The sequence below is a fragment of the Euleptes europaea genome, chromosome 8 (assembly GCF_029931775.1).
Source record: "Euleptes europaea isolate rEulEur1 chromosome 8, rEulEur1.hap1, whole genome shotgun sequence".
NCBI lineage: Eukaryota > Metazoa > Chordata > Lepidosauria > Squamata > Sphaerodactylidae > Euleptes > Euleptes europaea.
The window spans coordinates 47,011,350-47,038,740 of NC_079319.1; the positions used below are offsets into that span (position 1 = coordinate 47,011,350).

Below are 27,391 nucleotides of genomic sequence, written 5' to 3' on the forward strand. Positions count from 1 at the left end.
CTGGCGACAGAGATCAGTTCACCTGGAAAAAATGGTCGCTTTGGAAGGTGAATTCTATGGTATTATATCTCATTGAACTCCCTCCCCTTCCCAAATCCCACGTTTCTTTGGCTCCACCCCTAAAATCTCCAGGTATTTCCCACCCTGGAGCTGGCAACCCTCATGATGGATCAAAATATGATAACATTTTTGATTGCTGGCGCCTATATTAACTGACCAGTGGCATATCTGGAAGGTGGGCTATGACTGTCCTGTACTCACTCTGGCACTTCCTTCTTGAACTTTGTTCTTTGTTCCTGCTCCACCCCTCTTGATACTATTGTATTATGCTTACATCACAGTGGATAATTGGAGGTGGTGTGTTATAGCCTTTTCTTGGTACCATTAGTTCTTTACCTGTTCAGATAGCACAAAGGGGTAAGAATGTACCCAATTTTGACTTCATTTACAATCAACTACCATTTCACAGCCACAAAAAGGTTTAAAAAAAAGCCTTTTAAAGGTTTTTAAAGGCTTTTTTTTGGTAAAAATGGGGCTTTTCATCCCATAGAGAACAGCGATGCTGCGCCTGCTAAAAAGTAGTTGCAGCAACACCATTCTCAACACCGGCATTCCGGGCTGAATGGGGACAGGAAGCTGTCTACAGGCATCTCGCCCCCCCCCCCCCGACATGCCTTGGGAACACCCTCGGGACACCAGTATGCTCCCAGAATGCCAACACAGGGATTTGCGCTGGTGGGTTGCTGGCAGAAGGCTCAGCCAGCATCCCTGGGCGGCGCTGCTGCGGCAGTGCCAGGGGACCGGTGTCTGGGCCTCCCTGCAGGCATTGGAGCCACTCATGGTGGCGTAAGTAGGTGCCAGAGCGGGGGGCCCCAACACTGGTGCAGCCCCTTCCTGGCCTCCTGAGGACTTTCGTCCTCGGAAGTCAGGAATGGGCTGTATGTTTAAAAAATGTAAATGTTAAGGATTAAAAGGGGTGAATACGTTTGTACAATATAAAGTCTTTCATTGTCAGTTCTGAAATTAGTAGAATCTTACCAGGTCAAATTTAAGTTTTTTGTATGACGTTCATATTGGGAAAATATGAATTCGCATGTGCTAGAAAAAGTGATGTGTGACACTTGCTGCTGCAGTTGCAATGATTGTTCCAACGACTGAATAGAAAATAAAATAGGAAAACCACTTGGGAGAGGAAACTGGATGTTTACATGAATTGTTTGAGTGCTGTCATGTCAAAGTTGCAATGCCCATAGGGCAGTTTGTGATCAAACAGATAACTGGTAATTGATGCTACATGTGTCAGATAAACTGAACTGATATCTGTTATATGGCGTCTGTCATACGAGCTAACAATTCACCTGCCCTAACAGCAGAGTTTCTCTGTTTGTGTAGCCAAAGTACAAGCAACACACCTGCTTTTTTCATATCAGTCAAGCTCCTTTATAAAAATTATGTTTGACAGGTTCAAAAGGAAACAAAAAGGGTTCTGGTTAGTAGATGGCGTTCTTTGCATTCTCTCCTAAAGCTTTCATAGTCCTTCAAAGTCAAATCTTGCCCATGTAATTCCAACCTATATGTTTTTTTTTATTCTGGCTTCCTACTGATTATGGATTTTGAAATGTGTAAGAGCTAGACTTGAACACTTTAGCTTGGGAAATTCCAGGAGATTTGAGGGAAGTACCTGGGGAAGATGGAGTTTGGGGAGGAGAGGATTCTTAGCAGTAATGTGCTATCGAGTCTGCCCTGTGCCATTTCCTCCAAGGGAACTGATCTCTTTAGTCTGGAGACCTGTCATAGTTCCAGGAGAACCCCAGGCCCCACTGTGAGCAACTGGACTCCTCCTTCATTAACGGGGTGCCATTACAGGCACAGGGGCACATATTTAGGTATAAATATAAGTCCTGGGCATAAGGAGACACCATGGGAAGAGAGATTCTGCCCCTGCAAATCAGGGGACTTAGAAACAGTTGAGCATGCCCTCCTGAACTGCAATTTCTATACATTACCCCGTTCAAAGTTTATTGAGCCCCTCTTATCAAGATTGAGATCTGACAGGGCAGGTGAAAGGTTTGAGATGCTCCTAGAAGGGGGTAATCCTTCAACCACTCTTCAGGTTGCAAAATTTTGTTTAGCAGCAATGAAAATTCGTTGCCTTAGAACAGCGCAATTGACAGAGGTGTCCCAGCTGTAATTCTTTTTTAAAATGTTTTTTAAATGTTTTAAGTCTCGGACTGTAATTTTCTAATTGTAAGAATCTATTAGTCCATGCTTTCTGTTTTATCATGTTTTGACTGGCTAAGTGCCGCAAATAAATTATCTATCTATCTATCTATCTATCTATCTGTCTGTCTGTCTGTCTGTCTGTCTGTCTGTCTGTCTGTCTGTCTGTCTGTCTGTCTGTCTGTCCTGGGCTATTCATAGTGTGTGTGTGCTCCTTGAATCCGACCACACACACCCTGCTTGGGTGTAGGGTCGTTGCCTTCTTTACCTCCAGAAATGCAGGCTGTTTCTCCCTCTACATCGCTGCTTTCACCAGATACTCTCATTAGGGCTGTTGATTCGGTTCGGCCCGAACTGAAAATCAGCCGAATTTCCCCTGATTCGGTGGTTTTTAATTCGGGAGGAACCGAACTCAAAACTGGCGGGCAACCGGGGAGCCGAATTCAGTGAGTTCGGGAGTTCGCGAATAAATCCGGCAAATTCGGGGCCGTCAGTAAGCAGCATAACCGTCAGTAAGCAGCATTCTCCTCCCCCGGCCAATCGGTGGCCAAGCTGGGTCTTCTTCTGGCCAATCAGTCAGGATTGAGTACTGGAGGAATCAGCTGATGTGCGGCCTGGCCAGGGAGAGAGAGAGAGAGAGCGAAATCCTCGTGTGTGGGGTGTGTGTGCTTGTGCACATTTGCTCCTTTCTGTGGCTGCAGGGGGCGTATTTTTTGGGGTACAGACACAAAACTTTCAGTGAATCTTCAGATGAAGCTTCTTAAGATACCCCCCAAGTTTTGTAAACATTGGGTCAGGGGGTCCCGAGATATGGGCTCCCCCTTTTTCTTTCCATGGCTGCAGGGGGCGCATTTTTGGGGGTACAGACCCCAAACTTTCAGTGGAGCTTCAGATGAAGCTTCTTAAGATACCCCCCAAGTTTTGTAAACATTGGGTCAGGGGGTCTCGAGATATGGGCTCTCCCCCTTTTCCCTCCCCCCTTTTCCATTTATGTGGCTGCAGGGGGCACTTCTTTTGGGATATAGCCCCCAAACTTTCAGCATAGCTTCAGACAATCATTCTTAAGATACCACCCAAGTTTTGTAAAGATGGGTTCAGTGGGGGCAGAAATATCGCCTCCCCCCTTTTCTCTTTCCGCGGCTGCAGGGGGCGCATTTTTTGGGGTGCAGATCCCAAACTTTGAGCGGAGTTTCAGACAAGTGTTCTTAAGAGACCACCCAAGTTTTGTGAACATTGGGTCAGGGGGTCCCGAGATATGGGCTTTCCCTTTTCCCCTTTCCCCTTTCCCCTATTGGGATGAATGGATCAGCCGATCCTGTGCATCTCCAGAGCAAAACGTCCCGTGCCTAATTGAAATCATCTTGGATTACAAGTCCTCCCCAGCCCCTCCTGATGGAACAGAAGACAGCCACAGTAAGACCCCTTTGGGGGCTTTAATCTATAATTTTTCTCCTGTGTATGTGTGTGTGTGTGGGGGAAAGCAGAGTCTGTGTGTGTGTGGGGAGGGAGCAGTTTCTGTGGGTGGGGGGGAAGCCAAAGGGGGCTTTCGTCGGTTCTGCCTGGGGTGTGTGTTCCCCCTCGAGTCTCTCGCTCCCTGGTTTGAGGGGGGAGGTTTCAGTTGTGTGTCTTCTGGTTTTCCCTGTTGCAAAGGTGTTGTTTTACTTTGCAGTTGCTTTGCAAACTTTTCAGCTGTTGTCGGGGCTGGGAGCTTTGTGCATGGGCGGCAAGCTGTGCTGAGAGATGCACATTAAGGGTGGGGGGACCCCTTTCAGGGCCCATATCTCAGGCCCCCCTGACCCAATCTTTACAAAACTTGGGGAGTCTTTCAATAAATGTCCTTTGAAGCTCTGCTGAAAGTTTGGGACCTCTAACCCCAAAAATGCCCCCCCCCCCGAGCCAGGGAAAGGCGCTATTGTGTTTTTAATGGCTTTATTCGGCCAAATTTTTTTCCCGAACTTTGAATTCCCGCCGAATTGAACGGACCCGAAGTGGGGGAGTTCGGAGTTCGGCATATCCCGAATCTAAACGGGCCGAATTCGGCCGAATCCGAACTATACCGAATTTTTTTTAATTCAACAGCCCTAACTCTCGTAGACCGGTAAATATCTCTCCCACCCCTCCACCTTAGCCAATCTATCCAGTGCTCTTTTCATGCCAACCTGGGTTCTAGATAAGATCACCAGATCATCCGCATAAAGTAATAGTGGGATATTATGCTGTTCTATTTTGGTGGGTTCAAGTCCTCTGAACTTAAATACTCCGCCATATTATTGATATAAAAAGAAAAAGCAGGAACAAGAAGGCAACCCTGTCTGACACTTTTAGCTGAAGGAATAGGCTCAGTAAGACTTCCATTTCTGTTACATCTTACTCTAATAGAAATATTGCCTGATTTTAAAAAAATGAAAACCTTGAATAATAGACAGATTTTCTAAAATATCTAGCCTATAATGCTACTGACTAATATTGTCAGTCCCTAATTTCCATTATAGATCCATCACTGACTCAGGGTATCTTTCCTTGTGCCCTAGAACAGGTGTTCATCCATTTGCTGCTTTAAAAAATCACTAGAGAAGAATGATGTGGCCAATTATTGGCCAATATCTAATTTGCCCTTCCTGGGCAAAATGATAGGAAAAGCTGCTGCAGAGCAATTACTGGCCTCCCCAGATAAATCATCAGCCATAGACTCCTTTCAGTCTCGTTTCAGGTTGGGTTACAAGATGGATGGCAGCGCTGGTGGCCCTAGTGGATGATTCTCTAGCTAAATGTTGATAAAGGTGATACCTTTCTTCTGCAGTTACTGCACTCATGAGTCAGCATTTGATGATACTGTGGACCCTGCACCTTCTAGTCTGTTCTTAAATATACTTCATGTAGTTGCTGACCAAGGTCCCAAGAAAAATTGTCAGCACATTATGAATTATATGTATTTCATTCTGTAGTTCCTTTTATCAGCATTGTGACAGAAATATACCTTGTAATTTTCTCTGGGTTATCAGAATAAAAGCAGCAGCAGCAGCAACAATAGTAAAGCGTCCATGATCTAACACATTTTTCTGGGCTTTGTCATGGGAAAAAAGGGTAGTTTGGAAATATTACTGCACTTTATAATATGACTCACTTGTGATTATACAAATCTTTAAAAGAACTGTTGGGGACATGAGGAGTACTGCTCTCCTTATTACAGATGGGGAATACAGCAAGATTTCAGAGAAGCATTATGTTTTTACTAAGGACAAACACAACATGTTTTTGTCATGCACTGATTTCCTCAGCATGCCAGATTCCTGGAGGGGAGTATGTATGTTTAGAGGTCTTGTCTCCAGTTCCATTTTCCTTTCACCACTCTTACTTGGTGACTAACACTGTTAGCAAAACTCACCAAGCACATCCCGTCTTCACCTGTTGTACTTGTGTACCTGTTTGTGTTGGCTGTATGCAGAGAGTGGAGAAATGTCACTCTGGACCTTTTTGTTATGTATCTGTAGCAGAGACCAAGGAAAATTATCCCAACATTGTTACGCTGACTGAAATAAAACAGGGAAATACTGAAGAGGCTCTGCAGTTCTACAGAATGCTTCTGTAATGGGCTAATATGCAAGGTTACAGAGATGGTATTTAGCCAAGGGTAGCGTTATAAAGAAAAGAACCTCTCTGTGTTTGTCAGTCAGAAAATCTAGTGAAAATGTTCTGCTATGTGGATAAATTGAATGTAGTTAAAATGTAAAATCAGGTTCCAGTGAATTAGAAGAGTTATATACTGGTTTGGAGTCCTGGCTCTATTATTTCCCATGAAGGATTGGTATCCTATTCGAGAATCCAAAAGAAATGCTTGATTAAAATAAATGAAGCATTCCCCCTCCCCTCAAATCCAGGCTCTTAATGAATCCGTAGGAGTGCTCCATTAATTTTGATACTGCCAAACTCTGAATTTGTTACAGCTCAGTCAAAGAATGTATATGGGCTCTACCTACCTTCAGTCTTAATTTTATAGGTTTAAAGGTTTAACTGGGTGGCAGAAATATGGCAGCATATAGTGTAACTTCTGTAATTGTTCCTTGCTATAGAGTTTGGAACTATGTCCAAGACAGGATGGATGGGTGCTTGGATGCCATTCCCCCTACTTTTCTCTGCTCAGGTGTGGTCCAGGCATGAGGAATAGAAGCCTGGCTGAAGCCGATAGTCTTTTAGATCACAGAATCTTCAAGAATTATATGTGAGATTCTCAGAATTTCCTGGTGAATGCTGACAATCTCCAGGTTCAGATTTTCACAGTAAAATATGTTGGGAGCAGGAAATAATTTTGCATAGTATTCCAGTTATATGAAGGAAAATGGATTTTGGAAAACTTATGAGTGCCCATGATACATGTACTCTGTTGCTGATATATTTTATGTGTTTTAGTTTTCATAAACAAAAGCTAAGCCTTTTTGAATGGTTTGTTTGTTTTTAAGTGTCCTTATTTGATAAGCAGACAGATTAAATTGTTGTTTTTTGAAATTCTGTGTAGCATTCAGTGCATGCTTTCACGGCACCTTCAGGAATTATGATATAGTATCCCTTATTCACAAATATAACGATCAGTTCTGTTAAATCATGTTCAATCAGCTTATATAATGATGGCTATATTTTGTTATTCGTTTCAGATTTCTGAGACCTATGCCTTTCTACCAAGAGAAGCGGTGACACGATTTCTAATGAGCTGCTCAGAGTGCCAGAAAAGAATGCATTTAAACCCAGATGGAGCAGATCATAAAGGTATCTTTGGTGTCAAACAGTAGAATGTAAAGCAATTTTATTCATAATGCCCATTTATATTTTCCTGGTTTAAGTGAAGACTCATAAAAATGTTGTTCACTAGAATGGTTCAATCTTATAATCTCATTTACTTAAATCAGAATGTAGAGGTCTCCAGCATTATCTGAAAGGATATGTAATCCCATATTTCTCTGGAAAAGTAGATTTTACCTAAGAGAAACATCCCTTCTTTTCTTCTCCTTTTTAAATGTCCAGTTAAAAGGAGAATAAAATGCATGGATAGCCTGCATTTCAGATATTAAAAATGATATTTTTTTCTAAATGTGCATTTCTTTACTATTGGAATTTCTTCTATGGGTTGGGTCTTATGAAATGCGAGCATATGGGTGCTCATGGAAATGGACTGTCCCTGTCCCACCCTTCCCTTAGAAAAAAGTTGTGACCACCCCCAAGTTGATGCAAGAGGTACATAAGAAAATAAGAACATAAGAAGTGCCCTGCTGGATGAGACCAGTGGTCCATCTAGTCCAGCATCTCATCTCACACACAGAGGCCAACCAGTTCCTCTGGAGGTTCAGCTATAGGGCACAGAGGCTGATGCCTTCCCCTGGTGCTGCCTTTGACACTGGTGTTTAGAGGTTGACTGCCTCTGAGTGTAGAGGTTCCTTTTAGTCACTATGGCTAGTAGCCGCTGATAGACCTATTCTCTGTGGATCTATATAATTCCCTTTTAAAGCTGTCTATGCCTTTGGCCATCACTACATTCTCTGGCAGCAAATTTTAATCACCCATGTAAAGACATATTTTCTTTTGTCCATCCTGAATCTTCTGCCTATAAGCTTCATTGGAGTTCTAATATTTTGGGAGAGGGAGCAAAAACTCCTTTGCTAATAATTGCCAGCATATAGCTTGCCTTTTTCACTGCTGAAGCGCACTGGGTTGACACTTTCACTGAGCTGTCACTATCAGTCTTGGCAAGTTCAGACCCCATTAGCATATACTTGAAGTTGGATTTTTTTGTTTTGTTTCTACTTACCAACACTGAACTTAATTTGCCACATTGTAGTCACCAATTCATGGAAATACTCCTGGAGATCTTTTGATTTTTTTTGGTTTTCACCATCCTGAATAATTTTGTGTCATCTGCAAACATGGCCACTACACTACTCACCCCCAGTTCCAGAACATTTATGAACAAATTAAATAGTACTGGCCCCAATACCAATATTTATGGGACCCCACTGTTTACTTCCCTCCACTGAGAGAACTGTCCATTTTTCCTACTCTTTGCTTCCTGTCATTTAACCACTTTTAGTCCATAAGAGGACCCATCTTCGTATCCCATGACTGCTAAGTTTACTCAGGACTCCTTGGTCAGGTACTTTGTCTAAAGCCTTTTGAAAGTATGTTATATCAACAATGTCACTGTTATCTATATGCTTGTTCACTGTCCCAGAGAACTCCAAAATGTTAGTGAGGCAGGACTTCCCTTTGCAGAAGCTAAGCTTATTTTCTTTCAGCAGGCTTTGGCCCTCTATGTATCTAATAATTCTATCTTTGATTACAGTTTCTACTAATTTACCTTTGACAGATGGGCTAAATGGCCTGTAGTTTCCTGGTTCCCCTCTAGACCCCTTTTTAAAAGTTGATGTAACATTTTTATTCTCCAGTCTTCTGGTACAGTGGCTGAATTTAGTGATAAGTTACATATACAGGTTAGTAGTTCAAAATCTCAAATTTGAATTCCCTAAGAACTTTTGGGTATATACCATCAGGACCTGGAGACAATGGTTTTTAATTTCCCCAATAGCTCTAGAACTTCATTGTGGCAACAGAGTCATCCAAAGGCCAAACTACTTCTTGGGCTGGTTTTCTGCTCCAGATATATTTAAAGAAATGTTTATTGTTTCTCTTGAGTACTTTTAGCAATGTTTTGCAATCTTTTAGCAATCTCCTCAAATTCTCTTTTTATATTCCTAATTATTAACTTACACTTCTTTTGTCAGACACTGTGCTCCCTTCTGTTCACTTCACTGGGGCAAACCTTCCACTTTTTAAAAGAAGCCTTTTTAGTATTTATGGCTTCTTTGATTTGGGTCATTAACCGTTAAGGCATTTTTTTAGGCTTTGCAGTATCTTTTCTAACCTGGGGAATGCATTCTATCTGGCCTTCAATTAGTATGGCTTTAAATAGCCTCCAAGCGTCATCTAGGGATACAACTCTCATGTGTTCATCCTTCAGCTTCCTTTTAACCATTCCCCTCATTTTTGTAAAGTTCCTCCTTTTGAAATCAAATGTTACTGTTTTGGACTTTAGGGCTAGCTTTTCATTGACATGAATGCTGAACTTAATAGCATTGTGGTCACTGTTCCTAGTTGGTGCAACATCGGCACCACCAGGCCTAGAGCCTCGCTCAGAACCAAGTCCAAGATCACTACCCCTCTCATTGGCTCTGTGACCAATTGTTCCAGTACACAGTCATTTATGATGTCTAGGAATCTCATTTCTACAGCACAACTTGAGCACCTTTTTACCAAGTCAATACAAGGGTAGTTGAAGTCTTTCAGAATCATAACTGTAAGCTCTAGTCCCGTGATAATCCCATAAACAGGCTTCAGCAGACAGGCAGTCCAAAGAGAGTTGATTTATTGGAAAATCCACAGGTAACAGAAGCCAGGAGTCAAATGGACACTAGTGAAAACTATGGGTACAGTACAGGGCATACATGGAAAAGCAAAGGGCAAATCGGGGAGATCTGGATACCATGGCAACCCCCCTCTCTGGAGCTGTCAGGGAGCTAGGAGAATTCCCACAGAGAGAAGTCTAAACACACTGTTTACAGGGCACAGAGCTGGCCTTGGCCAGCACCTGGAGAAACCACAACATTCCTTTCTCAGACCATGCCTGACATTCTGCCCCCACCCAAAGCCCCCCCCTCATTTCCCGGGAGCTGGTTTGATCTGCTTTAGTGACTTCCCTTATTTCCTTGTCCATCGTATGATCAGCCTCTAGGGCTTGACCAGGTGGGTGATAGTACAACCCCACTTTTAAATAACACTTAGGGACCACTTAGGACTTCTGCTGGGGAGTTCATTCTCCTAATACATTTACATACATTTTATTGTTACGGCCATTGGCCAGCACAAAACAACAAAGCAGTGCAGGTCATTCTCCTAATGTTTTATAACTTATTTTATTCTATGTCCTCTTTGATATACAAGGCAATACCTCCCCCCAACCCATCTCTCCCAGTCCTGCCTATAGAGCTTATTCCCAGGGATGACTGTATCCCATTGATTTTCCCCATTGCACCATGTTTCTGAGACACCGACTATATCTAAGCTGTAATTTAGTACAAAACATTCCAGCTACCCGATCTTGGCTCAGAGGCTAGCATTGGCATATAGACACCTACAATGCATTACCCTCTCTAACAACCCTCATATCCCTTGGCCCCTTTGTCTCTGCACATGGCCCTTCTTCACCATCCTACTCTCACCCCCAAGTTCTATTGTGTTCCTACTAATATCATCCTGAGTATTTACTCTATTGTCCCTTTGGACTGAGTTGTCCAGAACCAGAGGCTCCCCAGCTCTTGTCAGCTTTCCCTCAGGAGGAGTTTAAAAGTGCCAGCTGTGTGGTTCTCTTTTGGTTCATTCTGTACAGCTTTGGCATGGCTCAGAAAGTTCCCTAGTCCTTAACAAATCTAAACTCTTGCTCCTGGCAACACTTTCTCATCCACGGATTGAGACCCCTGATCTGTGCCTGTCCAGCTGGTTCTGCGCATGGAACTGATAGCAATTCTGAGAATGCTACCTTTGAGTAGGGTAGGGAGCCTTGTGACATAAGAAGATCTCATCTGACTGAAAATGAAGGAGGGGTGATTTTGCCCAATCCCCCCTCCTCACTGTAGCTCACACCAGCATTTTGTTTATAAGATTCACCTGACTCCAAGCATCAGTTTTGGAGGTCACAATGGGCTGTTGGAGACAATGGAAGGCGGGAATGAGCCACAGTTTTTACTTACAATATGTAGACTCTGACTCGATGAAAGTAGCATGAAGGAGCAACCTAAAATGCCAAATATAATTAGAATTATTTCAAAAAATACAGGAACCCTATGCTAGATGTATATTCTGAGGCTAAGCACTTATGTGACGAACCATAAAATGTCTAATGATAGCAGCCATACTCATCATCCATACTGGAATTGCCATTAGAATTCCAACTAAAAAATGGGGCGATTCATCTTTCAGGTGAAGTACCTGAGAAATTTCAGGAGAAACCAAGAGAATCTCATAATAATTCACAAAATCGTTTCTCTATGAAATTTTTGCAGTTGACTGTATGGAAGTTCTGTGGGGGTTGATAAGCAGTAGCTTTTGATGAAGTGGGAACTTTTATATGCAACCTTTTGAATTAATTTGCCTATGAAAAACGCCATAACTACCTATGACATAATTGTTTTTTCTTACAGATAATGGAAAGCCCCCAACATTGGTGACTAGCATGATTGATTACAATATGCCAATCACAATGGCCTACATGAAGCATATGAAGCTGCAGCTACTAAATTCCCAACAAGATGAGGTAAATATCTATGACTGGCATGAAATAGTAATGAACTGTATTCTCCCATAGTTACCTTACAGTATCAGAGACTTGTTTGATCTTCCATTAAGAGTAATGTTTTTTAAAAAACACAGCTTCTTCTTCTTTTTTGCTATCAAGTTGCAGCCAATTTATGGTGGCCCCATAAGATTAATGCTAGGAAAAGCTGAAGGCAGCAGGAAAAGAGGAAGACCCAGCGTGAGATAGATTGACTCTATAAAGGAAGCCATGGCCCTCAGTTTGCAAGACCTGAGCACAGCTGTTAACAATACAATGTTTTGGAGGACATTGGTTCATAGGGTTGCCATGAGTTGGAAGCGACTTGACAGCACTTAACACATACACAAACACACATAGGATTTTGAAGGCAAAAGATGTTCAAAGATGGTTTGCCATTGCTTGCATCTGTGTAGCGACCCTGGTATTCCTTGATGATCTTCATCCAGATACTAACCAGGGCCAACCCAGCTTAGCTTCCAATGTCTGACAAGATTGGGCAAACCTGGGCTAACCATGGTCAGGGCACAGCTTTATTTACTTTAATGATATAAGTTATATTGAAAACATCTACTTAATCGGAGGTTTGAGAAGAATAACTACAATTTTCATAGGAGATGTCACACGTTCTGGCAACCTGCAGTTGTTCAACTGAATTTGGATGTTTTGATATCTAGTATTCAAATAATGAGAGAGTTGAGGGGAAGGTAGTGTAGAAGAGCCTTTGTTGATAGAAATAAAACATAAAGAAGTTTAAAGGTAACTAGAGTCAGTGGATCCATTCAGAGATTTCTCCTTGTAGATTTACTTTATTTGCTAAAGAATCAAGAAATGTACAATTTTGTAATTCCCGCCTTCTGTGGCTAGTACAGTAGTTTTCACTAGTAAGAGGATATAAATGGGTGCCACTTGTATGTTACTTCCTTTTATGGTGAGTTTTAGATTGTACTAACAATAGGATCACACCACTTCCCCCCAGTTTGGGATGTTCACAGTCCAGAACGCACTTTATAAAAAGAGGTAACATGCAGTTGACACCCGCTGATCTAATTTCATAGCTGTGCTATTCAGTGACTATGACATGACATAACAAAAGATACAGACAGATCAATCATTCTTGCCTTGTTTGCATTAGCTTTTATGTTTTGGTCACTGGAAGGGGACATGAGGGAGGCCTATGAATGTGGTTGTTATTTCTAGAGATGCACAAAAATGCCTCCTTCCATTTCTTTTTTAATATTATCACTGTGTTATCATTGTGAGCTCATTTTCATGGCTGGTGTTCCCAATTTTTATTCCTTTTATGCCGTTTATATGTTGTATACCATTTTCAAGATGAAAGAAGGCAAAGACAAATGCTTAAAGCTTATTTTTCCCTGTGAGTTCAGCAGCTGTGGAAAAGCGATGTAGATATACACATGTAGAGATACCTCTGATGAAGGTACAGCAAAACACATAGGGGCCTTTTAGTGTTTGATCAAAAAACGTTCACTTTCCCACTGTGCTGTCAGTGTTTGTCTTGGCTTTCTTTTGTCGTGGCGACTGGAGCAGCCCTCTTGTTTTGCTCTACCATTTTTACACCACTGCTATAAAAGCAGGCATAAATTAGAATGGTAATATTTCTATTGGATTTCATTATAATGGTAATAAAAAAATAACTGCAGTTTCATCCCCAGCAGGGAAAACTCATCTTAGAAGCCTGGATTTTCCAGTTGAAACTGCATGGTCACAAAATCCAGTAGCATCCTTAGGTAGCAACAACCAAGAATACTTCTGTATGTACATGTATATTTCAAAGTGGCATGCTCAGGCCTTGGTGAAATCATTCAAACTGCATGACTGATTCCCTTGATAATAATAGGGTTGAACCTTTTAAAAGGATTAAGGTGGCCTTTTATCCTAGCTAGCAAGAACACTTTGGATGGTTTAAGAAATTTGGGCCCAGACAAATGAAGCACTTCAAAAACGAGGCAGTGCTTAAACTTACCTCAAAACCCCTGAGTCTAGGTTATGAGAGTGAGATTTAAGAATGTGCTTAAAGCTAAGCATTCTTAGTAGCTTTCCTGAGTAGGGGTTTTCTGAGGGAAAAAAACAGAATGAACATTTTTTTTAAAAAAAAGAGTCAATCTGCTTTTCAGAGTGAATTAAGGGAAACCTGATCTAGCTTTTATCGCATTCTCAAAAAAAAAACAAAAAACCATTAGCATAGCTAAGGCAAAATAATAAGATCCAAGTTCAACTTGGATAAGGTAAGAAAATATCATGTAATCTATTTTCATTTATTAAAATAGTGATACATTATTTTTTCTAGTTGGAAATATTGGATTTACTTTCAAGGTGGTAGATGAAAAACCAGATAGTAACTTGCTGGGTGGTTAATGAAGGAAGCTAGCAAAGTAAAGTGGCATCTTCTAGTATTTTTCTCTGTGCCTACAACCTATCATGATAAAGCACATTTAATGACTGAATACTGTTAGTGGAGGGGGAAAGAAGAAAGAAATGTCATGACAGAAAACCTCTGACTGGACAGCAGAAGCAGTTGTTTCATATCAGAGCTTCACAGTGTACTTGAGCAGAATCAGTAGAAGGAGGGGCCATGGCTCAGTGGTAGAGCATCTGCTTGGCATGCAGAAGGTCCCAGGTTCAATCCCCAGCATCTCCAGTTAAAGGGACTAGGCACGTACGTGATGTGAAAGACCCCTGCCTGAGACCCTGGAGAGCCGCTGCCAGTCTGAGTAGACTATACTGACTTGGATGGACCAAGGGTCTGATTCAGTATAAGGCAGCTTCATGTATTCATGTGAATCTAACTCAGCAATAAGAACCTGAAATTTCAACAGTAGTATATTTGAAAAGATAACACCGTTCTTAACATTCCAGATTTTACCAATTACTCCTATTCACAAATACAGGATGTCTTATGAATGTATGCAGGCAGGCAAATATATAGGAGAACATAAAAGATGCCTTTAAATTATTTCATATACTATGGCACATTTTGAACAATCCATTCCTGGATTTACATTCAGTTTCTGTTTCCAAGAATGTATCAGACACCCGTGTATGTATGTGGGTCGGAAGATAAAACCCCACTATATATCACAGCTTTCTTGTACAAAGGGCTAACTTAGAAGCCTAGCACGAAAGAAATTGCAATCGCTATATTTAGTAGCCAAGGGCTGACTCCTGTGCAGATAGGCAGATATTCATGAAATAACGCCAGCTACAGCTACTGTTTAGGGTTCTGCAAACCTGGGGGAAACTTCAGGTTTACAAAAAAATATTACTTTAAAAAAACTAATTTTAAGGTAACTGCTTCCAAAAGTTAATAGTGGCATGTATGCAAATGCAGGCATTGCAAAAAAAAAAAAAAAAAAGAACCTGCTGGACTTTGTGCAGCAAGCTAAATTCAGCGTGATTCAGACTGGACTAAACATATTCATTTTAACCTCATTTTAACCCTTACAAGCTCTGGGCCTCACTGTGCTTCTAATGCTGTCATCAGGAACATGTAGTCTTGCCAACTCTGGGTTGGGAAATTCCCGGAGATTAGGGTGTGGTGCCTAAGGTGGGCAGGGTTTCAGGGAGGGAAGAGACCTCAGCAGGGTATAATAAAGTCCACCCTCCAAATTTCTTTGACAGTCCACTGCTAGCCTGAGAAGTGTTTTTGAGACTCATTTTAAGCTATGAAAAGAGCAAAAGTCCAGTAGCACCTTAAGGACTAACAAAAATATTTTCTGGCAGGGTATGAGCTTTCGTGAGCCATAGCTCACTTCTTCAGATACTGGACTCTTGCTCTTTTCTACTACTGCAGACAGACTAACACGGCTACCCACTGTGATTTAAGCTATGAAATTTTTATGCTGTTTTTGTACTCTTGTTGGGTTTTTAATGCTGGGTTAATAGTCCTTTAATTTTTAATGTTTTAATTCTGTGTTATGCTTTACTCTGTAATCCACCTTGAACAGGCTCTACGGAAAGGCGGCATAGAAATTTTCTAAATAAACAAATAAACTAAATATGTGATTTTATATTTTTAGGATGAAAGCTCTATAGAAAGTGATGAATTTGATCTGAGTGACTCAACCAGGATGTCTGCAGTAAACTCTGACCTTAGTTCAAATCTTGAAGAAAGAATTCAAAGTCCACAGACTCTCCAAGGCCAGCAAGATGGTAAGTTTAGTTTTTAAAAATAAAATCTTCTTGGCCACCTCCATTTCTCTTTGATCATCACCAAACAATATCCTTTGGCTTTGATTAGCTGGCTGTTCAATTGCTGCCCGTGACATACTACTACTTTATCATCTATTATGAACATATGAACTTACATTGCATTGAGTCATACCACTGATCAATATTGTCTACTCTGGTTGGCAGTGGCCCTCTAGGGTGTCAAGCAGAGGAACATCTTGCCTGTCAACTAGTCTAGACATGCTAAGGATTGAACCGGGGATCTTGTACACATAAAAATGTGCTCTGTGATTGACCCATGAGATTAGATGGCTGCTTAGACAGTAAGGTTACACAGATATACCGACAGAAAATGGAAAATTTAAGGCAGGAAATGAAGGTATTTGTTGTGGCTGTTGTTGTTGTTGTTTGCTGGTCAGTGACCGTATTAATAAATTGTTGTTGTTGTTGTTATAACTGTGATGTGTTCCTTGGAATGCTTCTGATCTACAAATCAAATCACAAGCATCCCAGAAGCTTTCCATTATATGTACGTGAACAATTATAACTTGTATTTTGAGTCAGACAGATTAACTCAGCCTACTTCCAAGGACACACACACAAAAAAGCCAGCCTTATCTGCAACATACTATTAAAAGACAGTGGCCTTTCCAAGAGCAATTCTTTAATCGCTACCATTCACTTTTATGAGAAAAGATGAAAACTGCTTTTGGGGAAATGTTGCAAAGAGGGGCAAAACCTGGCCACACAGAGACATGCTGCAAATGTGCTCCCACACTCAAAGTGTGTGCAAGGGTAGATTGGATTACCAAGTGGGCCACTGCTTTGCAGGGCCACTGGTAGCCAGGAGCAAGCCAAGCTGAGCCTCATGGGTTGCTGAGCTTGGACACAGGCAGAGTTGAAAACAACAAGAATAGGTTCACTGGTCATCACCACCTGCACTGCTGCCAGCTAGGTCAGACGCATCTGGTGGCAGCATAGAAGAGCCAGTGGATGAGTCTGCTAATGGTCAGGTCCAGGCTGAGCAGCCCCTGTTGGGGCCATTCAGCTCAGGCTCCTCTTGGGTCATTTTTACATCCCGTTCTGCCTCTGGGGCCGTCTGTTACACAGGCCTTTTCTGTACACAAACCCTGCACATCATAATAATAAACATTTAGCTAGTGGATAATAATGATGCATGATGCACCAGCCAAGAACATTATGGCACAGTGGGCTATAGTACACAAGGCCAACCAAGAATACTGTGGACAATGAGCAAAATATGCAGTATAACTCTGTATTAGCACAGATATCATCCAAAAGAATCTGTTAATGATACAGATTATCAGTCTCCAACCTGTCTTTTGGGGAGAAGTAATTGAACATAAGATGGCAGCACAGCTTTACCTTTCATAAATCTCACTTGGACCTCTTTGAGCCTCGCAGCTGATATCCTTTATAGACAGACTGCTTCAGTAGTCCCGAGTTCACAAAATATTGATGACAAACCATTCTTATTTACTTTTCCATGTATTCTGGAAGCTGTGCTGTAATGGATGGAGTTTAATTGAATTACATTGAGATTGATCATGATGAGTAGCCATTTTAGTCTGTTTATAATAGCAGAAAAGAGCAAGAATCCAGTAGCACCTTACAAAGACCAACAAAATTTCTTACAGGATGTGAGCTTTCGTGATTTCTTTGTTGTGTGTGTGTTTGTAAGCAAAGCGCAATCTAGGGTTGCCAGGTCCCCCCTGGCCACCAGCAGGGGATGGGGGGATAGGGTTGCCAGATCCAGGTTGGGAAACTCCTTGAGATTTGGGAATGGAGCCTGGGGAGGACAGGGACCTCAGAGGGGTACAGTGCCATAGAGACCAACCGCCAAATCATCCATTTTCTCCAGGGGAACTGACCTCTGTAGTATGGAGATGGGCTGTATTTCCAGGGGATCCTCAGGTCCCACCTGAAGGCTGGCATCCCTAGCCCAATCATGGGTAGGTCAGGTTTGGGGGTGGGGGTTGGTTGCAGAGTATGGCATTTGTATTAAACTTGACTTGCTTTGACAGCATCTATTGAACCTGTATGCCAGGAAAACAACCTGATTGCTTTTGAATACTCTTTTTCTCCAAAGCAATTAGTCAATTTGGAAAAGATTTGGAGGTGAGGTAGAAAAAAATGATAGGCCTAGAAGGGGGGTTGTGTATGGAAACAAACATGGTATGTTCTGTTCAGAGAAAAGAAGCTTGACAGATAACTTTCCAGTATTTAAAAAGAATGAAGATTTGTTAAGGAGCTCACTTACATGCAAATAGTTGGATTAAATTATTGGATAAGGTTTAGATTATACTGAGGAAATGTTGGCTACTTTTGATGAATCAAGGACTGGTTAGATTGTATACCGCAGGTCAGGAAAGGTAGTAATAAGTCCAAGAGGTCACCACCATGGCTAATGGGTAAGGTGAAGGAAGCAATTAGAGGGAAAAAAGTCTTCCTTCAGAGACTGGAAGGTTTGCCCAAACGAGGCAAACAGAAGCAAACACAAACTTGCACAAAGGAAATGCAAGCAGATAATTAGAGAGGCAAAAAAAGATTTTGAGGGGCATATTGCTATACACATCAAAACAAATAATAAGAAATCCTTTAAGTATATTAGGAGTAGGAAACCAGCTAGGGAAGCATTTGGACCATTGGGTGACAATGGGAGTAAAGGAACTCTAAGGGAGGATAAAGCGATTGCTGAAAAACTAAACGAATTCTTCTCATCTGTCTTCACTGTTGAAGATACAGGGCAGATTCCTTCTCCTGAACAGAGATTTTGGAGAGGGGAGAATGAGGAACTGAGGCAAATAGTGGTAACAAGGCAGGAAGTCCTAGAATGTCTAGACAAACCGCAAACTAACAAGTCACAGAGACCAGACAGTATTCATCCTAGAGTTCGTCAAGAACTCAAATGGGAAATTGTTGAACTTCTAACAAAGATATGTAATATGTCCCTTCGATCAGCCTCTGTACCAGAGGACTGGAGAATGGCCAATGTAACACCCATTTATAAAAAAGGTTCCAGGGGGGACCCAGGAAATTACAGGCCAGTTAGCTTAATGTCTGTTCCGGGTTAATTGATGGAAAGCATTATTAAAGATAGAATTGTCAAGCATATAGAAGGGCAAGGTGTGCTGAGCAAAACCCAACATGGCTTCTGAAAAGGTAGGTCCTGCCTCACTAACCTATTAGAGTTTTTTGAAAGTGTCAATAAGCATGTGGACAGGAATGAGCCTGTGGACATTGTGTATTTGGATTTCCAAAAAGCTTTTGACAAAGTCCCCCACCAAAGACTGCTAAGCAAACTTCATAGTCATGGAATAAGAGGACAAGTCCTCTTATGGATTGAGAGCTGGCTGAAAAATAGGAAGCAGAGAGTAGGAATCAGTGGTCAATTCTCACAATGGTGGGATGTGAGCAGTGGGGTCACTCAGGGATCTGTGTTGGGACCGATGCTTTTCAACCTGTTCATGAATACCTGTAGTTGGGGTTAAACAGTGAAGTAGCCAAGTTTGCAGATGACACCAAATTATTTAGGGTGGTTAAAACAAAATCAGACTGTTACAATTTTGATTTCATTGGAGTTTACTGGACTGTAATGTTTTAAAAAATAATTTTAACTAGTATATTTTTTATTTGAGCCTTTTCTTTGAGGTGATATAGAATTGATTTAATTAATTGAATGGGTCACATTGTGTTCTCATTTGTGTTCTCATTTGCTGTCATAACGTGAATGGGTAGGGAAACAATACTCATGGACTGCAGACCAGATGTATTGCGTGAATGCAACAAAACCTTGGCTAAAATAAATCCTAAAGCCTAGTTAACTGGGATTATCAGGAGAAAATACAGATTGTTCCTAGGGATACCATACCTCCTGCTGTAGCAGAAGAGCTCCCAGCATCCTGCTGCTTTGCCCACTAGTGCCTCGGGTGCTGGTGGGAGGAAATGGGGAGGGGAAATGGAGCACAAGTTGATGTTGTGCTGGTGTAACTTCTGATAAAAACACTCTAGAATTGACATAAAACCATAGCATTTTTGTAAATTCTAGAGCATCTAATGATGTTGCTTCTGGGTTTTACCTGAAGTGATGTCAGCATGCTAGCCCAACACCAGTGCACCAGTCCCCACCCCCAATTTCTCCCGGGGGTTGCCAGCTGTGTCCTGGCAACCCTAGTTCTTGTCAAAAAGTAGTAGACCATGGTTCACTAAGAGTGGTGAAGAAAGGGGCAGATATTGCACTGGGAATATCAGACTCCAGTGAGACATTTCCTTCTATTGCCCAGTGTTAACTTTAAGCTGTTGCCTCATACCTGTGTGTGTGTGTGTGTGTGTTTCATTAGCTTGGCTCTGACTGTCAATACACATTTCTATATTTCTGCCCCTAGAAACCCCTTTAGGTAGCAGGTCTGCTTTATTCCCATTTCAGTTACTCTAAAACATTGACTGTCTCTCCTGAATCTTCCTACCCAGCTGCCCTAAACTAATACATTCTGATAGTATCCCCTTGTTACTTACCCACTAGCAGCATTCTGGCCTAGCAGCTAAGGCTCTGCTTTACTTCTCTCTGTTATTCCTTGGGGTATTCCAGCTTATAATATTAGCATGTCAGACCACTGGTACCTCAAAGAAGAACCTAAAAACAGGGTTTGTAAAATTCCGTCTGGAAACAATGATCTTTACAGTCTTCTTTTTAAGTTGAGGTTTACAAAACACACTGTAGAAGTATTTCTTTACTGTGCCTGGGAAGGCAATTCCCCTTAAGAACTCATTCCTGAAAAGACTTACAGTTTCCAAAGGTAATTCACAGTAACAAATGGCCATCTCTTGCTAGAGACCATTTGTTGACTCACATGGATAGTTTATATGGCCTGTTAATTAAAAAATTTTTATCTTTCTTTTTGGTCACAACACATCTTATAATTACTACCAGTATAATTGTAGTATACACGTGTTACAGACAAATATATATAGTGACTTCTTTGGGGCTAATATAGTATTATCCATACATGAGGGGATTCCAGTGACACTGGAATGATTATTCAATTGTAGAGCATGATAAGTTCCTGCTCCATATGGGTCTGAAGTTGTCATGTCACAAATTAGTCTTTTTGAGAATTCCTTGTATGGGGTGATTTAGTGCACTAGGTGAGTGATGTACCCACTGTGATTGCAGCCCTACCACATGAGGCAACTCAGCATAGTATGGTCTACCAGAAGTGAGGAAGGTGGCATGGTATAGCCCCATCTTGTCATATCTCAGAAGCTAAGCACGGTCAGTACTTGGAAGGGAGACCACCAAGGAAGACTCTGCAGAGGAAGGCAATGGCAAGCCATCTTTGCTCCTCATTTGCCTTGAAAGCACCTTGCTGGGGTTGCTACAAATCAGCTGCGACTTGATTACACTTTACACATACATAGCAGAAGCAAGCTGCATGAATTGTTTGTGGTGTATCCTGAGAAAAACTGTCTTGGTTCAGATAGACACAAACATTAGGGATTAACTCAGCCTTCACCCAGGTTGTTAACAAGATATGGTTGTCGAGAATAGGTTGTGCAAGAAGTTGTACGATGCCGTTAGACCTTTAGGAGAGGTTGTAATTCCTAACACATTTGTTTTGTCCATACATTGTCTTGTCCAGACCTCAAAATCCCTATTCTTATGCCGGGCTAGATACTGCTGAACAGGCTGTTACTGTATGGTTGCCAACCTCCAGGTGCTGGCTGGAGATTCCCTGAGAATACAACTGATCTCCAGGTGACAGAGATCAGTTTACCTGGAGAAAATGGCCGCTTTGGAAGGTGGGCTTTATGACATTATACACCATTGAAGTCCCTCTCCTCCCCAAACCCCGCCCTCCTCAGGCTCCACCTCTAAAATCTCCAGGTATTTCTCAACCTGGAGCTGGCAACCCTATGTTACTTCCAATTTGCTGACTCCTGAAGCCCTACCAGTGCTCTAGACAGGAGAGCAGGTTGTCTTCCTCCCACATAAGTTGGTGTGATCATTGTGACTGATTGAGCCCTTCCATACAGAATTGCTTCTTTGGGGAAGACTTGCACCGCCAACCATTCCCTGGGTTCCTCAGAACAATCTTTCTTACAACTGGGAGGTCTCTTGGATATCACTGTCCTTTTTCCAGTTTTGGATGAGGCTTGCTAAGATCAGTGATCTGCTTCCTGTTCCATGGGCTTACAGATTTACATATTTTGAAATAATTGCCTTCTCTGACCAGAGTAGTAAGTTTTGCATCATTATAAGAATGGCTTCCATTAGTTCTTCATCAAGAAGCACTACCTGTTTTGCAGAAAACAGAGTTCCCTTATAGGCAAACCCCTGGCATAGCAAAATTCAGTAATTTAAACATTAATAATGCACATGCTGTATTCTCGGCATGGTTCAGCCTCGCCGCCTCTTCCCTCCGCCCGCCAGCCGGTCCCAGAGGGGCGGGGGGAGGCCCGGGTCAGGGTTTGTGCTGGCTGCCGGCCCCGGACAGTCACTTTCTATTACTTTTTGCCTGGAACAATCCAATGTGTCTTGTAATGACAATAATTGCCTCAAAATTGTTTGTCATGTTTGACTTGTTAGCAACAATCTACTAACAGTTGGTTACAATCAAATTCTTGGTTATTGTTGCATAATTATGTAAGTGAAGATTTTAAGCCAATAATAACAGCCCAAATGAAAATTATCTCTCTCTTGCAAACAGCTCAGAAATACTTTGTACTTTTGTCCAATCACATTTCTTTTTTTACATTAGTTTAACCACTGTGAATGACTTTATCCTTGTGCCAAGAGCTAATATAATGCCTATATATTGCTAAGCTAGCAAAATAAATCTAAAAGAATGATTTTGCATGGGCCCTTGCAAGAATTTCATTTAGTGGAAATGTAGCAAGCTACTAGGAGGATTTTCTCCTTCAACACATAGTTATTTAGCTGAGTCAGTTTTCTGTTGGGTACTAAATACATGTTAAAGCTAATTTAAAGCTTATTGGAAATCACAGAGCCAGAAAAACCCACATTTGCTGCCTGTAGGATTATTGTTCTTTCCTGTGAAACACTGGATTGATTGGTTTTCGTAGGTCATCCGGGCTGTGTAACCGTGGTCTTGGTATTTTCTTTCCTGACGTTTCGCCAGCAGCTGTGGCCGGCATCTTCAGAGGAGTAACACTGAAGGACAGTGCGACACTGTCCTTCAGTGTTACTCCTCTGAAGATGCCGGCCACAGCTGCTGGCGAAACGTCAGGAAAGAAAATACCAAGACCACGGTTACACAGCCCGGATAACCTACGAGAGCCAATGAACTCTGATCGTGAAAGCCTTCGACAATATACTGGATTGATTATTATGGGACACTAAATAATGGAGGTTATCAGCTCTGAGTTCTCTCCACTTGTGTGATTTATATGAAAACTGTTTTAAAGTGTATGCTCTCTGTGTTGTTGGGTGTTGTGCTGGGTTTCCCCCCAGATAATTAAAAATGTACCATGGAGATTTTTAGTCTTGGATGACATTTTATTGTCAGCATTTTAATTTTTCATTTATTTGCAAGCTTACTATTTGTGCGCAGATATGTATGGATGCAAACAAAGTGGAGGGTTGGACAAGATAAAAGACATTGGTCATTTATGCATGGTCGCTGTAGCCTTCTCTATTCCCTGTTTCAGCCAGGATCAAAGTAAACCGGATTGGGGGAAACTGTATGCATTGGCTGGAATGATCAGGGACGAAACTGTGTGCTAATGGAGGCATGAATACAGAAAAGCAGTCTCCCAAGTTCAAATCAAGTCCTACCCCTTTAAATGATGCTCTGTAACTGGAAGGAAAATTTCCTTCCCCCCAAACCCAACTGCCACATAAAAAAGCATTTTAAGAACAAAAAACAAAAAAACGGAGCAATCTGAAAGAAGGAGGGGGGAGAAATCCAAGCCTCTTTTTTAAAAAGTCTTTCTTTGCTCAGAAAGAGCTCCGAGGTAGCAGGAAGCAGGAAGCACTTGAATCCCTGCCTCTTTACACGCTGCTTCTTGATTGGCTGTGAGAGAAGCCAATCTTCTGTGCTTCCCCTGTTTGGCTATCTGAATGCTGCCTTGAAGAGGGGTTTGAAAAAGGGTGGGGCGAAGCTCCACCCGAGAAAATTGTACGTTAGCTCAGTGATTTTGGAATGAGCCAGGATCCACAGTTTAATTCGGGCAAGAAGAGGAATGGGAAAAGCCGGGTTCATTTTGCGTTGAAGCAGTATTGAGCTTCCAAGGAATGAGGTAACGTGCATACCCAAAAATTTGATCCTGGCTGAAACAGGGAATAAAGGAGGGTTAAGCGACCATGCATAAAACACCATTGTTAGGAGTACAGATGCTCAGGCATCCATAGATTCAGTTCACATTCTGTGTTCACCAGTTGTCAACAGGGAGCCATTTTTTCAACTGGCTATTCAGGGGTCACTTGAACCTGTTAGTTGGGTTACCTTTTGGCTGTTCAAACAGTGCAATACACTGCAATCAGCAGCATGTCATGCATTCATGTTCTCACACAGTCTGAGTCCCAGTTTCCCCCTCTCCCACAGATCAGTCCTTGTTGCTTGCTGCTTGGCAGTCAATTGCATAAGTAAACACTGAGCAAATTAATCATTTAGCCAGTGATTACTAATAAACACTGTATTGTAAAAGATAGTCATATTGTATGGTGCTCATTTAAGTCCATGTTATTGTCATGGTTATTTGACATGCACATTTTTTGCACAGACTTTTGATACTTGTAGTTACTACCCCCCTTGTCATTTAATTGCCTAACCTTGACCATCCATGAACCTGAAGGAGAATCGGTTTCACCACTGCACAGAGGCAATAGTGGCTTGCAAGACAGAAGGAAATGAAATGCGACCACCACAGCTACTGTGAAGTTGCAAAGCTGTTCAGCAGCTGTTCAAGGAGGCTGATGGACAGGCAAACAGATACAAGGACCAGCTCATGCATGAATGCAGCTGTCAAACACAGTAAGGTGACCTGCTGAACCTGTTTGCCATGAAATCTATGGTGAGACCACACTTGTAATACTGTGTACAGTTCTGGTCACCACACCTAAGAAAGGATATTGCAGAGTTTGAGAAGGAGCAGAAAAGAGCAACCAAAACGATCAGGGGGTTAGAGCAACTGCCATATCAGGAGTGGTTAAAACGTTTAGGGCTGTTTAACTTGGAAAGAAGGCAGTTAAGGGGAGACATGATAGAGGTCTATAAAATTATGCATGGTATAGAGAGAGTGGACTGGGAGAGGTTTTTCTCCCTCTCCCATAATACTAGAATGCAGGGCCATCTGCTGAAGCTGGAGGGGGAGATATTCAAAAAAGATGAAAGGAAGTATTTCTTCATACAACAAATAGTTAAATTGTGGAATTCCTTGCCCCAGGATGTTGTGATAGCTAGAAGGCTTTAAGAGGGGAGTGGACATGCTCATGAAGGATGGGGCTATTCATGGTTGCTAGACAAAATGAATACTAGTTGTGATGCATGCCTATTTTCTCCAGGACCAGAGGAGAATGCCTATTATATTAGGTGCTGTGGAACACAGGCAGGATGCTGCTGCAGTCATCCTGTTTGTGGGCTTCCTAGAGGCACCTGGTTGGCCACTGTGTGAACAGACTGCTGGACTTGATGGGCCTTGGTCTGTTCCAGCATGACTTTTCTTATGTTCTTATGACATCTGCTACGTCCTGCCCTCATCACAGTAACTGCCACAGGAGATGGTTGTACATAGGCATTTACCTCACTCTGCTGCCGAATATTGTCACCAAAAGAGAGCTTTGATCAGGTGCTGTCCCTGGATCCACAGGCTAATTGTTTTGATTCATAGTTAGTAAGTGCTGCTCACTTAGCCTTAGCCAACATAGCACTGCTCAATCCTTTTAGATATGCAGACAAGAGAATCTCTGCTATCAAAAACTCTTACAGCATCCTTGCTTCCAGGGTCCTCTTGGTGTCCAGCTCCAAGTGGAGCCTCTGGGAAGAAGAGGGAAGGAGAAGTGGAAGGGACAGGGTCAAGAGCAAGGTTTTTGGAGGGAGGAAATTTAGAGCATTGAGAAGGGAGGAAGGGAGGGTTATGGATGAATGGCTGGTAAGGAGATGAGATGGTCTGGGAGCAAGAGGTGGGAGAGGAAGGAAGATGTGTTGGAGGCTGCAAGGAAAGAGTGTACAGTGGGAGGAGCAAGCAGTGGGGGAGGCCAACCCTTTTGCCCTTTGCAGTTGTTTTGCGGATTCGCATAATACTGTGCATTTTTATTTGAACCTGCTCCAGTTGGATTCCAGAGCTATACATTATTGAACATTGTTTACCGTGGAATGAATCTAGAAATGGCTTACCAGTAGTCTGGGCTACTTGCACACGAGAGCTTCACTGCTGACTTCGGTGCCAGAGGCAGTTCTGCACGTGCTTCCCCCATTCCTTTCCATGTTAAACTTTGGACCGAAGCCACAATAGTGCAATATTAATAATAAGCATTAGCATGAGGTCAGATTGATATGCTGTAAAACTGATTAGAGAGCTGAGTAATAGAATTTTAGATAATAAATATTACCCTGTATATAGCAAACATAGAGATACCATGCAACTGCTCTTTAAATAATAAATGAAGCAAAAACCACATATTCTTTGCCACCTAACATAGTGAAAAAAATAATATGCTTCTTTAACAATAGGTATCTAAACTGCTATGCATGGTAAGAATTTAAATGTAAGTATGATGTTGCTACTGTATGTGGCTTTTAATCAGGGAAAGTTTGTTTTAAACATCCATTTCCCTATTGTTGTCTGACAGTCTTATGAATAGTTTTTCTTTTAAATGCATTTTTGTGTGGCAGCACAGTATACTGAATTGTTAGCACTGAATTGTCACAATTAAAAAAGCATTGGCTTAATAAAAACACTATGTTATCCCTTGAAATGGGTATTTTTCTTATATACAAAGCTGTCAAAGCTTTGCAACACTGGTATCCATCATACCTTAAGTGGCTGCATTTGTTGTTTCAAAACTTTTAAAACTTAAGAAATGATTTTTTTAAAAGCAGGTATATATTTATATATGTGCCATTTCACAGATTTTAAAGTGTGTATAGTTTTCTGATGATCAAAAAAATTAACACCTAACCCTCCCCACCTTCACAAAAGCTAAACAAGAGTAATAGTAAATGGTGCCACCCTGTGGTAAGTCTTGTGAAATGCAAGGATGGTGAACAAACAAAAGAGTTTGACCACTCTAAACCATCTGTTGACCCACTATGCTGCCATCTCCAGTAGGCATGGTCAGTGGGCAAGAGAGGACACAAGCACAAAAAGGGAGCAGCAATGTGAACATGTACTTGTACAACCAGACAGACATGACAGTTACAGAAACTCACAGCTGAACTCAGGTACAAAATAGACCCTTGAGATTTACTTGAAATGCCAGATTGAGAGTCATTGTACATGCGCAGCCTAATTACACAATGAAGCACTTGTTGGAAATGGCAACAAAGGAGACAGAATATGAAGCAATACAAATTTATGGAAATTATTAATCTTTCTCTCTGTCTTACTTGGAAATGGCACTTAACTTGG

At 41.7% G+C, this 27,391-nt stretch overlaps 1 protein-coding gene across 4 annotated transcripts in view; it reads left to right on the plus strand.

Moving 5' to 3' along the window:
* NOL4 (nucleolar protein 4) overlaps positions 1–27,391 on the plus strand; it is a 156,700-nt gene that overhangs the window by 49,020 nt on the left and 80,289 nt on the right. For all 4 annotated transcript variants that reach the window (XM_056854337.1, XM_056854338.1, XM_056854340.1 and 1 more), the window contains exons 3-5: positions 6,870–6,981; positions 11,460–11,572; positions 15,631–15,763. In XM_056854337.1, the coding sequence (XP_056710315.1) occupies positions 6,870–6,981; positions 11,460–11,572; positions 15,631–15,763 (358 nt within the window). The remainder of the gene's footprint in view (positions 1–6,869; positions 6,982–11,459; positions 11,573–15,630; positions 15,764–27,391) is intronic.